The sequence below is a fragment of the Onychomys torridus genome, chromosome 16 (assembly GCF_903995425.1).
Source record: "Onychomys torridus chromosome 16, mOncTor1.1, whole genome shotgun sequence".
Classification (NCBI taxonomy): Eukaryota; Metazoa; Chordata; class Mammalia; order Rodentia; family Cricetidae; genus Onychomys; species Onychomys torridus.
The window spans coordinates 65,064,358-65,078,829 of record NC_050458.1 but is presented as its reverse complement, the minus strand read 5'-3'; the positions used below and the strand labels follow the sequence as shown (position 1 = coordinate 65,078,829).

General features: G+C 48.7%; 1 protein-coding gene across 1 annotated transcript in view; it reads right to left on the bottom strand.

Moving 5' to 3' along the window:
* Nucleotides 1–14,472, bottom strand: part of Dip2b (disco interacting protein 2 homolog B) — a 197,562-nt gene that overhangs the window by 2,725 nt on the left and 180,365 nt on the right. Inside the window, 8 exon segments of the mRNA XM_036207630.1 lie at nt 2,079–2,202; nt 4,975–5,152; nt 6,587–6,661; nt 8,061–8,118; nt 9,749–9,810; nt 10,940–11,153; nt 11,786–12,237; nt 12,915–13,139. Of these exon segments, the coding sequence (XP_036063523.1) occupies nt 2,079–2,202; nt 4,975–5,152; nt 6,587–6,661; nt 8,061–8,118; nt 9,749–9,810; nt 10,940–11,153; nt 11,786–12,237; nt 12,915–13,139 (1,388 nt within the window).

Below are 14,472 nucleotides of genomic sequence, written 5' to 3'. Positions count from 1 at the left end.
CTGGCCTCGAACTCACCGAGATCCACCTGCCTCTGCCCTCCTGAGTACCAGGATTAAAGGTGTGCGCCACCACACCTGGCTTACTTAAACTTTCTTGAACACAATTTCTGTTGCTTGCAAGGTGTCACACATTGTGTAAAAGTGCTGTGAGGTAGACACACTTTCCACTGAGCAGATTACTGTATCAGAAGGTATGAGCTGGCTTTCGATATACAACGCTAAATAGATTTTTTAAATGATTCCAAATATTAAAGGTAGCTAGAAGTAAGTAGTATTTGGTTACACTAAAGTCAAATATCTAAAATCAGTTATGGCACCAACTTCCCTACATGCTTTTACACAAGTTTCTTCATGTAAAGATGTTCTTGCCTTGATCGATCTGGTTTTAGGTCTGGAGAGAGATTCTGACCCAGGCAACACAGAAGACCCCTTTTCTGTGTGTTTTGAGGCGGGCTTTCTCCCTTGGGTAGCCTAGGCTCGTCTGCAGCTCCAGGTGTTCCTGTGTCTGTCCCTCAGTGCTGGCACACAGGTAAACATGAGCAGGGAGGACATCTTAGACAAAGGGGTATTTGGAAAGCACGAGAGCCGTCACAGAAACCGTGGTCATGAAATAAGAACAAGCTGGAGAAGGATGAGGAGCTAAACAGAGAGGGAACCGCAGGCACTGAGAACCCAGAGCAACACTTAGGAGGCAGAGGCAGGCGGATCTCTGTGATTTTGAGGCTAGCCTGATCTAGGGTTAAGATCAGGCTCAGGGTTAAGAGCACTGGCTGCTCCTGCAGAGGACAGGAGCTCTGACTCCAATACCTATGTTGGGCAGCTCATAACCACGTGTAACCCCAGCTGCAGGTGGACCCAACAGCCTCTCTGGACTCCATGGGTACCCTTATACATGTGGCATGTACTCACACAAACACACAAGTTAAAAACAAAACCAAACAAAACCCCAGAATGAAAACCAGTAGGTGAAACTCAGTTTTAATTTTAGTGAACTTCCCCTCAGTATGAGGTTGGCTAATCCCTGGATGAGGAAAATGCAGGCAGTTCCTGCAATGCGAAACCAGCTGAAATGGTAACCCCATCCTTTTCACCTGCTTCCCACTGACAGTTCAAAATGCACATGCTGATTTGATCCTTTTGCTGATCAGGAAGCACAAGAAAGTATGGAAAGGCTAGCCTTTATCATCAGCCACCCTTTTCTCATCTATTTATCATGCCTGGGAGAGGAAGCATCTGGGTGCACTACAGTCCCCATGGGGAGGTCAGAGGACACCTTGTGGGTGTTGGTTCTTTGTTGGGAACCAAAAATTGGATGGCTGCGCCTTGACTTTTCTTGCTTAGATGATCTGGCATAACTGCACCCATTGATTTGCAAAACAATCGTTCCCAGAAGAACCACAAAATGTACTTTTAGATTAACTTCCTGGAGTATGTTTGATTGATCAGTTGTTCAAGCATTGGACCAAAGAGACCTCACCCTGACTCTTTTCTAACAATTTTTTCATCTCCCTCCCTTCCCCTCATACCCACCAGTATATAAGCTTGCTCCCCCTTGTAATAAACGAGACCTTGACGTGACTCAGGTTGTCTCTGTCTTTCTTTATGCGCCTGGTCTCCTTCCTCTCTCGCCCCCATTGGTCTTTCAGGAGGTGCCTCCTCGGGTCCCACCTAATAACCTGGCCTGCAGGACGGGTCAGTTCTTGCCCTCTACCAAGTGAGTTCTGGAAACTGGGCCACCTACCAGGCCCAAGGTGAGCCCCTAAATGAGTCTTTTGAGTCTACAGTCAGTCATCCCTACCACATTATACTGACTCCCTAGAGGCAGGTGACTTGCTAATTCTTCTACCTATGAGAGTCTGCTCTTACATACTGACTGAGTCCATAGTGTCCCACCATGTTCCGTGGTGGCTCCAAGACCTTTTCGGCTCTGGTGAACAGGCTTTGATGACCACAGTGGACCATGCAACACAGATGGAAAGTGATCTACATATTCCTTAGCTTGGGACAAATGGCCGATTAGCCAGATCAATTCTCCTCATTACTAAAGCGGAAGTGGGAATAGTTGTATGGGAAATTACCACTCAGCAATACTCCTGTGGACTCGGGACACGGAGGTCTCTATGTCAATCGGATGGTATCTTAATCCTCTCAGCTCCAGTGTCTCATCCAGCGCACCCACCACATACAAGGCATCGTGGCGCTCTGAAAGAAGGAAGAGAAACGTGCTTCAGACACCACCAAGTACCATTCACGCTGGCATTAAGAGCACAGCGGTGACGTCTCCAGTTAGCCCACGTCGGCAAACTCCATAAGGTCCTGAGTCCTGCTACTTGCTCTGTGAGACCGAAATAAGGTTAGAAGGCTGCTGTAAGGAATATATGTAGTTTGGATTAGAGAGGTGGCTCGGTAGGTGAGTGCCACATAAAAGTGCAAAGAACTGACTCAGAGTTTCCCTCCAACCTCCACCTCTGTGTGGTGATATGCATGAACACATACAGTATTTTTTAAAGATTTTTTTTGGGGGGGAAGGGAGGGTTTTTTTTGAGACAGGGTTTCTCTGTATAGCCCTGGCTGTCCTGGAACTTGCTTTGTAGACCAGGATGGCCTTGAACTCATAGAGATCCATCTGCCTCTGCCTCCCCTGGGATTAAAGTCATGTGCCATCACCACTCAGGAAGATTTTATTTTTAATTGCATGTATATGTGTATCTGTATGTTTGTACATGCCCTAAGAGTCCAGAAGAAGGTATTGGATCCCCAGAGCTGGAGCTACAGGTGGTTGTAACTACTTGATGTGGGTGCTGGGAACTGAACCTGGGTCCTCTGGACGAGCTGCAAATCCTCTAACAACTGAGCCATTCCCAGTCCCAAATGTAAAAAGTTAAATTAAAGGATTTTGCAAGGTAGTTGACATGGTGCATGGTACACTGTTCCGTGCTAAAATGTAGCCATTCTTATTACGGTTTGTGACAGGAATCGTGCTAAGTGCTAGAGAAACACAACACGTGGGTTTGCCCTGAAGACCTAAACGGGGAGGCGGTTCAGCAGATGGAGGGACTGTAAAGAGGACACACGGTGGAAGGAATCCCAGCCTGCAACTGTCCTCTGGTCTACACACACACACACACACACACACACACACACACACACATACACAGGCATGCACACGCACTCACTCTCTCTCTCCCTCTGCCTCTCACCCCCCCATCTTATGCTCAAGCATATACACATACAATAATTAGGCTAATAACTAAAAATATTTTTTTAAAAAGACCTAGTTGGGGGAGACACAAACAGGAATTCCCCTGTAGCAAGTTAAGAGAAAGACAGGCATGGGTAGGTATGAACTCTGAGGAGTTGAGGATACAAATGAGCTCTAGTCAAGGATGTGAAGAGAGCTTCTAGAAATGCTGACGCCATGGCTGAGCTTTGACAAATGAACAAGAATTAGTCAGATAGGACTTGAGGAGGGGAGAGGGAGGAAAGGATCTGAGACGAGGCAGTGGCCAGGTACCAGTTTCCAGACTGCAGAGCATGGGGATCCGTTCAACCCAGCAAGTACACAGAAGGAAGGTGGTTTTTGCATTATGTTTCTGGTAAGAGTAGATTCCTTTCCTTTTTTTTCCTTTTCTTTCTTTCTTTTTTTTTTTTTCATTTTTTGAGACAGGGTTTCTCTGTAGCTTTGGAGGCTGTCCTAGAACTCGCTTTGTAGACCAGGCTGGCCTTGAACTCAGAGAGATCCACCTGCCTCTGCCTCCCGAGTGCTGGGATTACAGGCATGCGCCACCACCTCCCGGCCTTTTCTTTGTAAAGATTTATTTATTTATTATGTAGACAGTGTTCTCCTGTATGAATCCCTGCCCACCAGAAGAGGGCACCAGATCTCATTACAGATGGTTGTGAGCCACCATGTGGGTGCTGGGAATTGAACTCAGGACCTCTGGAAGAGCAGACAGTGCTCTCAACCCCTGAGCCATCTCTCCAGCCTGGTAAGAGTAGATTTCTGATGATGAAATAATAGCAGAAATGCGGCAGCAATGGAGTAATAATGTTTTCTATGTGCTAGCACTGGATGCACCACATCACTTAATGGCACATCGTTTCCGTGAGCAGAGGACACCGTGCTCTGACTCTTGTGTAGAACAGTGTCTGCTCATAGTCACCTGAATAGGGACCACAGCCTTCATCTCCCTGGTGACAGCAGCTTCCCCATGAAATATGGAGAAATGGTCCACACTGCTCGGGTAAGGAGGAATGGTCTAGCTGAGGCCTGTACAGCCCATGGTGTTTTCAGGATCAGCCCTTCTGTGTGTAAATATAGCTGGTGTTGAGAATTCTGCAGTGGCTACCAACACCAGTGAGGAGAAAAGTGAGAACAGCAGAGGAGTTGTGATGATCAGCTGGGTAGAGGACGATGTTAGGGAATCTCCGGGAGAGCATTGCCAAAAAGCAGGCTTGGATCCACTTCAGAAACAATTCCCAGGCCAAGCATGGTAGCGCACACCTTAACCCCAGCACAAGAGGCAGAGGTAGGTGGTTCTCTGTGAGTTTGAGGCCAGCCTGGGCTATGTAGTAACACCATTAAAAACAAAAACAAAGAACCAACTCCCTCTCAGTGATAGAGGATGTTTGTTTCTCCTGGACTCAAAACGGTGTGCCAGGGCTGAAGAGAGGAAGGAGGAAGGGCTGTCCCACTTGCTCAGCGTTGGTGTCAGCTCTAAGAGAGTTCTGCTCTGCCTGGAGTATCCATTCACCCCAGGAGCATTGCTAGGGTTACAAGCTGCTCCAACACCCTGTTCCTGAGGGCTTCTCTTCCAGACAGTCCTCAGAGGGCAAAGGTTACTGCTTCAAGTGAGTGTGACTCCATTATGTGTTTGAAGGGTGCAGAGGGGACTCTACACCGGGCAGGGGGGTGGAATAGGCTAGTAGTGTCATGTAAACAAGGCAACTGGAAGAGCACAGGGTGGGAGGTACCTCCAGTGGCGGCTGTGAGCTCGGTCCTTCGGACGAACCCAAGGTACCCTGTCCGGGCCCACAGAGTCTGCGCAGCGTCTCCGAAGCTCAAGCGGGTGTTGAAATGATCCGCTTGAAGAGTCTCGCTATCATAGATGGTATAGTAGCCACTGGCTGTATGGGGGCTATTTACCCAGATCTACAAGAAAAGAAAGATGATGACAGCAGTTTATTACTTTTTTAAAATCTCATTTTCTGATTAACAACACAACCACAACAGTATGTAGCTGACATTGACCTCCATCAGCTCTGAAACACTGGACAGCTACACAGCCATATCACTGTTATTCTCACTCTACAGGTAGGAAGAAAAATCTAAAAAGTCTCTAAGATGCAGGACTAGAAAGGAGTCCCACCCCGGTGGTTAGCGCTAGAGGCTGTGCTCTTAACCACCAGGCTGTACTGCCTCCCTGGGTTCACTTCTCACAGACTTCCTGAGTCCCACAAAAGCACCAAGGCACAATTACTACACTTCTGTGTAACTGAGGCACAAGGCCCTTGGGATAACGCCACAGGACACTTGAGTTTACAACGTAAACAGGCCAAGGGCTGACAGCACCAGCCACCCTTGATTTGTTGACAACTTGACAGACAGCCTGTTGTTGTGCATTGCAGGTACAGGTACAGTGTCTACAACTGTGACACAGTCTCTACTCCTTCTGTGAGGTGCATGTCGTCATTAGAGCTGAGGAAACAGGCGGTAACTGGCTGTGGTGGTCTAAATGAGAACGGCCCCAGGCTCACACATTTGAGTGCTTATCACCAGGGAACGGCACCATTTGAAAGGATTACAAGGATTAGGAGGTGTGGCTTAGTTGGAGGAAGTGTGTCTCTGGGGGTGGACTCTGCCAAGCCCAGAGTCTGCGTCTCTCTGCCTACACATCAGGCAGTTCCTGTTCCAGTGCCTGCCTGTATGTCTCTATACTCCCACCATGACAAGAATTGACTAAACTGCTAAAACTGTAAGCAAGCCCCAGTTGAATGCTTTTATAATAATAGTTGCTGCAGCATGGTGTCTCTGCACAGGAACAGAACAAGGACTAAGATGGGGGCAGAGCTGCTCTCTGGCACCCACACTTCCAAGACTCCTCCCACTAAGCTCTGGTCCATCAGCAGTCCTCAGAGATCTGGGGAAGGGAGAAAGAAGAAAGCCTGAAGAGGATTTTCAAAGTAAAGCAAAAATAAATAAATAAATAAAATTTGGACTATGACACTTCTGTGAGTTTAAAAATGTAGACATGTGGCTCCTCTCGGTTCCAGCTCTTCACAGGTGGAAAGAGGTAGCATTTGGCTGGTCTGCTTTCGGCTACAGGGAGGCAGTGAATAACTCTGAGAAAATTTCTACCCAGTCTTGATTTCACTATCAGCCTCCTCCCTTTCCATAACAGCTTTCCAAAAAAAAAAAAACCAAAACCAGATATTCCCAATGGAGGGAATGGAGTTCAGTCTAGTTCTGTTGGCTTGTTAGTGTGTGCTCCTTAGAATCTTGGCTAGTGATTTCAGAGTGAACCTGAGATTCATGCCTCTCTCACCCAGGTGAGAGTCCTGATTTGAGTGTGAGATTCACACCTACCTCACCCAGGTGAGAGTCTCCTACAGGTCCTTTGGTCTCAGGATTAACGATAACCACTTTTACTCCAGGTAAGATCTAAGGATCAAAAGGGAAATACAAATGTTCAGCTCAGTCAAAGCTCCTAGCTCTGGCTTTAGCCTCACTTATTGGCAGAGGCCTATTGAGCACGCTGGAGGCCTGGCTTCAAACCCCAACCCTACAAAACAACCAGTGACCTCTAGGAACTGGACTTTTGCTGCTGGGGACTAGAAACGGCAGGGCTGCCATCTCTCAGGCCCGAGGCACTTTTCTGTTTGTTTCTGGTCGACCTTTCTCTTATTGATTGAGACCCAAGGACCAGAAAGTTCCACTCTCCAACTAAAGCAGACTCAGGATGCCATCTCTTCAGAGGATGAGAAACTTCTGCCCAGGGCCACAACAGTGAGACTCTGGTACCCTTTTGGGTACAGCCTTTCCAAAGACAAAACAGCAGGGAGAGCACCTGGAGACCACACCACAGTCAGGGGCTGCAACCAGGGACTACGGCAGTGAGAACACAGGGAAGACAGTGTGGCCCTGGCATCTTGAGAGACATCACATTTCCATCTTCAGGAGAGGAAAGAAACCAGGTGCTGGCTGAGCAGAAGATTTCTCCTGGGCCAGGAGTGTAGCTCAGCAGTAAGCTGCCTGCCCAATATGTACAAGGACCTTTCTGGGCAAAAAGACATTCTCGTCACCTGTCATGCCCTGTTGAAATTGTTAGCTTGGGTCTCTAAAGCTGAGACCTATCGACTATCAGGGCTTAAATAGCTAAAACCTGGATGAAGGGAATGAAAGACAGTTCCCTAGAGCCTCTGCCTGCCCTCATGGCATGGCATTCCTAAGCCTGTATGCACCCAAGTGCAGACATGAGGCAGTTAATGGCACAGTCCACACAACAAAAACTGCAGTCGGCTTCCTCTGGGATGACATCTGCTGGATAGATTAAGTGAGATTCCTTTGATTTCCTCTTCTCTGTGCCTTAGGATTCCTAGGAGGAACCTGAGACATTGTCACAATCCCATCCTCTGTCTGGACAGTGCAGGAAGGAGGGACAGTGTGGGTTGGGGAGATGCTGAGGATGGAGGGGATGGGGATGAAGTGATGCTCAGAGCAGCTGTGCCTGTGCAGGGATGTGCTAGCTCTCCCACAGCCAGCAACTCTTTTCCATCCCGACTAAACTTCAGTGTTTAGACAGAACCGGCTCTTTTTAGGTGTTGCTTATCTGTGCACTTGTGTGCACTGAACATTACATTCTGCTGGTTTCTCAGTAAAAATGGCATGCCATGGGGTTTCAACAATATGGAAGTAAGTCCACATCTGTCTTTATCCTTAGTGAGACCATCCACGAGGGTGAGACGGTGGAGGTAACCTTAGGGTTTACTGAACTTCCAACCTCAGGCTCTGGCCTCTTCCTCCAGCCTACCCTCCCCCAGCAGCTGTCAGGAGAGAGTACCTTTCCAGACTCAGAGAGCAGGAGGCTCTGGGGGGCACCCCGTTCCACAAGACGGACCCTGTGGAGGAACAGCAGTTAATGCATACTTTAGTCTTTCTAAAACTGGGTTCACTACTACACCCGTCTCCCCAAGGCCTCTAACTGGCATCTTCTGTTCCCGCAGAGCAAGGCTCTTTTACACTCTGCACTCTTGATGCCATAGGTCAGACAGATTTTGTGGAGGGTGTTAGCAACAGCTTGGCCCTATTTGCTAGATTTCAATAGCAGCTCCTATTGTGACAACCAAAAATGTGCCAGGCATGGTGAAATCTTTGGGGAAGAGAGGCAAATCTCTCCAGGGCAAGAATGCTGCATAAAGATCTCTGAGTTCAAGGCCAGCATGGTCTACAGAGTGAGTTCCAAGACAGCCAGGGATACACAGAGAAACCCTGTGTGCAGCCAGGGATGCTGCAGAAGCAGGAGGACACAAGGACCACCCTCAGCATCACGGAAGCAGCCAACTGGGCTGGCACACGCCTATGGTCCCAGTGCTGGGAGGCGGAGACCAGTGGATCCAGGAAATTAGCCAGCTCAGCAGAACTGGTAAGCCACAGGTCTCACAGAGAGAGCATTGTCCCACAAAACAAGGTGCATGGTTCCTGAGGAACTGAGTAACAAAACCTGGTGTTGTCTTCCGGCCTACAAAACACACACACACACACACACACACACACACACACACACACACACACACACACTAAAAATAAACCAACCACCACGGTGCAGCCTGGAGTCTACATGGGTACACTAGGAACCTGCCACCAGCCTGGTGTGCAGAGGGCTCAGTATCTCAGCAGTGTGCACTGGGACAAAGCTAAAATCTTCTCAGCTAGGGAGGAGGCGGCTTTAAAAACTCTGGAATAGATACGGTGCTATTTCAAAGACCCTGTCCTGCCTCATTTATCTTGACTGTCCCAGAGCAAAGAAACTATTCCTTTTTTCTTTTTCTTTCTTTTTCTTTTTTTTTTTTTTTTAAGATTTATTTATTTATTATGTATACAGAAGAGGGCGCCAGATCTCATTAGAGATGGTTGTGAGCTACCATGTGGTTGCTGGGAATTGAACTCAGGACCTCTGGAAGAGCAGACGGTGCTCTTAACCCCTGAGCCATCTCTCCAGCCCAGTTTTTTTTCTTTTTTTTAAGACAGGAACTTCCTGTGTAGCTCTGGCTTTCCTGGAACTCACCATGTAGACCAGGCTGGCCTGAAATTCACAGAGATCCACCTGCCTCTGTCTCCCTAGTGCTGGGATTAAAGGAATGTGCCACCACACTCAGTCCCACAAAAATATTTTATGTAGCTAGGAACTTAGGTTACATTTTAATTATAGAACAGTGCAGCAAGCCAGGCATAGTCCACATGCCTGTGATCTAGCAGAATCAGAGGCAGGAAGATGACAGTGAATCTGAGGCCAGCTTAGGCTACATAACAAACTGGTGTTCCAAATCCTATCCCACCCCTTTGGGTGGAAAAAACAAACAAACACCAAAGAAGCAACTGTGAGAATTAAAGCTTTCTTTTTATAAGCAAAAATTCTATCATTTTTAATAATAGACATGAATCCTTTCCCTTCCTGTATCTCCCCTCAAAATCTAAACAGGAAGAGGATGAGGGGTGCTGACCCTGGGCTGAGCTTTTTGCTCACTGTACCTGTCATGTCTCAGCGACTTCAGGTCTACATACACAGTTGTGGGATCAGGCCCCGAGGTTCCCTGAAGAAGAACAAAGCAGCGCAGTGTTTATTTCAAGTGGGCCTCCACCATGGACCACATCCACAGATGCAAATGGACGCCCCTGTGGACCACATCCACAGATGCACATGGACCTCCCCTGTAGACCACATCCACAGATGTAGGCATCCACCAAAATCTTCACTCTCGCTTTCTCTTTAACCAAGGGAGATGGCAAAGCCAGTAGGTAGGGGTGCCCTGGGCCTGGTGTCTTCTTAGAGGTCTTGAAGCAATGAAACAGTACCAAATGTAGGGTCTTTCCTGCACAGGGCTCAGAGCAGGGACGAGAGAAGCCACCATGCCAAAATGGAGGGGAGCAAGGGGCAAAATGGGACTTCACAGGAAAGTATTCCAACACGTTCTGCAAGCCACATGACATGGTCATAGGAGGCCCAATGTCTTGGCTACCTTTCACTCTTGCCCATGTACCCATGAGCCTTCAAGCAGCATAAAATCAGACTGCTCTAGACTCACCAAGAACAACATGGCAAAAAAGGAGAGGGACAGGTGTATCTGAAAAAGGCAAACTATGTAGGAGATAGGAAAAAAGAAGGCTGTATATTAGCCAGGCGGTGGTGGAGCACACCTTTAATCCAGTGCTCGGGAGGCTCAGGAAGCAGAGGCAGGAGGATCTCTGTGAGTTCAAGTCAAGCCTGGGCTACAGCGTGAGATGCAGGGCAGCCAGGTCTATGCAGAGAAACCCTGTCTCAGGAAAAAAAAAAAAAAAAAAAAGAAAAAGAAAAGAAAAAAAAGGAGGCTATATATTGTACATTAATTAATAAAACACAAACAGGTCTCCGAGAGGAGAAAGCATTCCACGGGAGCCGCTGGCTTGCTCTGTCTCAGGGCTTCCCTAGTAACTGCAGACCTGCAGCCAATCCCGGGACAAGCAAAAGTGTCAGTTGTAGACTACATGAGGAGACACAGAGAAGGCCAAATGAAAAGCCTAAATCCCACAGGAAGTAAGCAGAGCAGTGTGGCCTCCACGACCCACGACAGAAGCTCACAGTCCACTGTGGCTCTCAGAAGACTAAGGCAGGAAGACTGCCTTCAGTTTGAGGTCGGGAAACACAAGGAACCACTAACAGCAAGAAGCATTTCCTGGTGTTACCTGTAAACATATTGCCACATTGACTCTGGACCCGAACGTGGTGCTGACAGCGCGAGGGGACAGACCGATGTCTTTAAAGAGCTTGGAGAAGGACTGCTGGAGGGTGATGCGGGGTCGCTCCTCTGCTACCACCACACAGGTCCTGATGCAGGAGAGGTTGATCCCTCGGGTCTGGAAGACATTGGTGCCAGAAACATAGTTAGGAAGATCCTTTCTTGTTCAGGAAAAGCCAAGGGCTAATTTCTCAGTCCAGACATGGAGCATAGCAGCTTCAGAAAGGAAATGCCCAAACATCTCAGTACAATCACCCATGGGAAGATCTTCTCTGCTCTGTGTCTTTCTTGTTTAATCTAAATTCTTTAAAAGATTTATTTATTTATTTATTTATCTATCTATTTATTTATTTATTATGCAGTGTTCTATCTGTACATATTTATTTATCTATCTATCTATCTATTTATTTATTTATTTATTATGAACACAGTGTTCTGTCTGCACATATCCCTGCATGGCCAGAAGAGGGCACCAGATCTCATTACAGATGGTTGTGAGCCACCATGTGGTTGCTGGGAATTGAACTCAGGACCTCTGGAAGAGCAAGCAGTGCTCTTAACCTCTGAGCCACCTCTCCAGCCCTAATCTAAATTCTTTCCTTCCTTCCTTCCTTCCTTCCCTCCCTCCCTCCCTCCTTCCTTCTTTCTTTCTTTCTTTTTTTTTTTTAAACAGATCCTGCCTCAAGTCTATTTGTAAAAACAGCATGGGGTCCCGATCATCTGCAAATAGTATGTAGGTGTGTCACAACAGTCCATCTGTCTGGCAGACAAACTTTTTCTATGGGGCCTTCACAGGGGCCTGGGCACCTTTGGGAGCCTGAGCTGGAGCTGAGCCTTGGGCTTTGGTTGGCAGAGCCCATGACCCTTGGCCATGGAGCTTCTAATCCGCTTCCCGAGCTTGGGGTGAGCGATGAAAGCAAGATGGCTGAGCTTGCGGCTGGGGCCCTTCGGCATCTTGGGTTTAACCACCTCGGGCTTCACAAGGGCCTTGATGGCCTCTGCACGGACACTCACTGCCTTTGCGTTGTTGGCCTGCATCTTCTTCAGGCCTTTCTTGTGCTTCTTGGCGAAGCACATGTTCCTCAGGAACTTGGGGTCCACCCCCTTGAGAGATTCATATCTTTGCGACCGGGGTTTCTTGATACCATTTCTGTGCCATTTTCGAGACTGGTTGTGTGTGGTGTGGTTCTTGGACTTGCCCATGTCGGAACGGTAACCAGCGGCTCCCGAAGCGCCTGGGACTACCTAATCTAAATTCTTAAGGTGTGGGCTGTGTCTGTGGCTGGTCTGTGTCTGTGTCTGGTCTGGTCTGTGTCTGTGTCTGGTCTGTGGTCTGTGTCTGTGTCTGGTCTGTGTCTGTGTCTGTGTCTGGTCTGGAAAGAAGAGGATAAAAAACCTGGCTCCGATGTTACTGGACTCCTGGGTTTAGAGGCTTAGACTTCGTGGCTGTAGATCTTCTAGGTGACTCCACATTCCTTCAGTTTTGTCCCCCTGCACTGTTGGAACCCAACCCTTGTCACCCCCCCCATCCAAACTGTGTAGTTCTTTCTAACTATCCCCCAGCCGTCAGTGGCTCCAGCTCCAGTCCTGCTCTGTTGTGGTCTATGACAATGACTGACAGCCAACTTCATGTGACAGCTGACACCTTCCACGACTGCCCAGCCCCTGGCCTCACTCCCTCTGCACTCTGTTCCAGGAATGCTGTGCACGCCCATACTTCTCTGCCTGTATGCTGCTCTCTGCCTCCCCTACTCCCACTTCTAGACACTCCCACCTTCTCAGTTTGAGTGGATTGTCTTTCTCCTGTGCTCTTGGCTGGTTCTGTGAGTTTGTTACACACCTACCATAGCCTGCTTTGTTTTGTGGTCACGTGTCTTATGAGGTCATGCAGGAATAGGATCAATGGTCAGCCTTGGACCTACTGTGGCCCTCTGCTGCCTCTCCCCTGGCTGTGCTCTAAGATTCTGACAGTCAACGAGTGTCAGCCTCCACTTCTTCTTTGCAGTGTCTATTCCGGTCACCAGTCCGTCTTGATTCCTCCTCTGGAGCTGGAGAACAACCTCTTCCTCTGGCTGGCCACGGTCAACCAGTACAAGATAAGGGACACCTTCTGTTCCTACTCGGTGATGGAACTCTGCACTAAAGGGCTGGGGAACCAGGTGGAGGTGCTGAAGGTGAGGAGCTAAAGGTCATAGCAAGTGACCGAACTAAGAGGTTTGACGACGTGGCTTGAGAAAGCTGGAGCAGGGGGTGGTAGATGTGCTTGTCTGTCCTTGATCGGAGAGTTTAACTTGCTCTTCCTAATTTAGTGTATTCCCCAGTAAATGAAGACCTCAGAACACCGCTAAAGAAAAGGTCCTCACTCAGGTGTGTACCCAGTGTCCACATATGAGGATGTCAAGTATTGAATTCTCTCAACAGAGAAGTAGGGCCAGACCTAAAACAAAAGGTGGCAAGTTAGCAGCCCAAGATTTTGGCTTGTTTTTCTACTTGTCCTAATAAACGAGGAGAAATCTGAGAGAACGTGGGCAGGAAGAGAGATAGATTGCCGAAGAAAGAAAAGCCAGAGTTTGGAGTTTAGGGTGACCTCTTTGTGGTGGTGGCAATGAAACCCAGGGCCCTGTGCGTCCTAGACTAGTGCTTTCCCATCTAGTCACAGCCTAGCCACAACCACAGACCAGCCACAGACACAGACACAGACACAGCCACAGACCAGACCAGCCACAGACACAGACACAGACACAGACCAGCCACAGCCACAGACACAGCCACAGTCACAGCCACAGCCACAGACACAGACAGACCAGACCAGCCACAGACACAGACCAGACACAGACACAGACACAGACACAGACACAGACACAGACAGACCAGCCACAGCCACAGCCACAGCCACAGACACAGACACAGACACAGACACAGACAGACCAGACCAGCCACAGCCACAGACACAGACACAACCACAGACCAGACCAGACACAGACACAGACACAGACCAGCCACAGCCACAGACCAGTCCAGCCACAGCCACAGCCACAGCCACAGTCACAGACACAGACAGACCAGACCAGCCACAGACACAGACACAGACACAGACACAGACCAGACCAGACACAGACACAGACACAGACCAGACACAGACACAGACCAGACCAGCCACAGACACAGACACAGACCAGACCAGCCACAGCCACAGACCAGACCAGACACAGACACAGACCAGCCACAGTCACAGACCAGACCAGCCACAGCCACAGACCAGCCACAGTCACAGACCAGACCAGCCACAGCCACAGACACAGACAGACCAGACCAGCCACAGACACAGACACAGACCAGACACAGTCACAGACCAGACCAGACCAGCCACAGACACAGCCACAGACCAGACCAGACACAGACACAGACACAGACCAGACACAGCCACAGACCAGACCAGACACAGACACAGACACAGACCAGACACAGACACAGACCGAC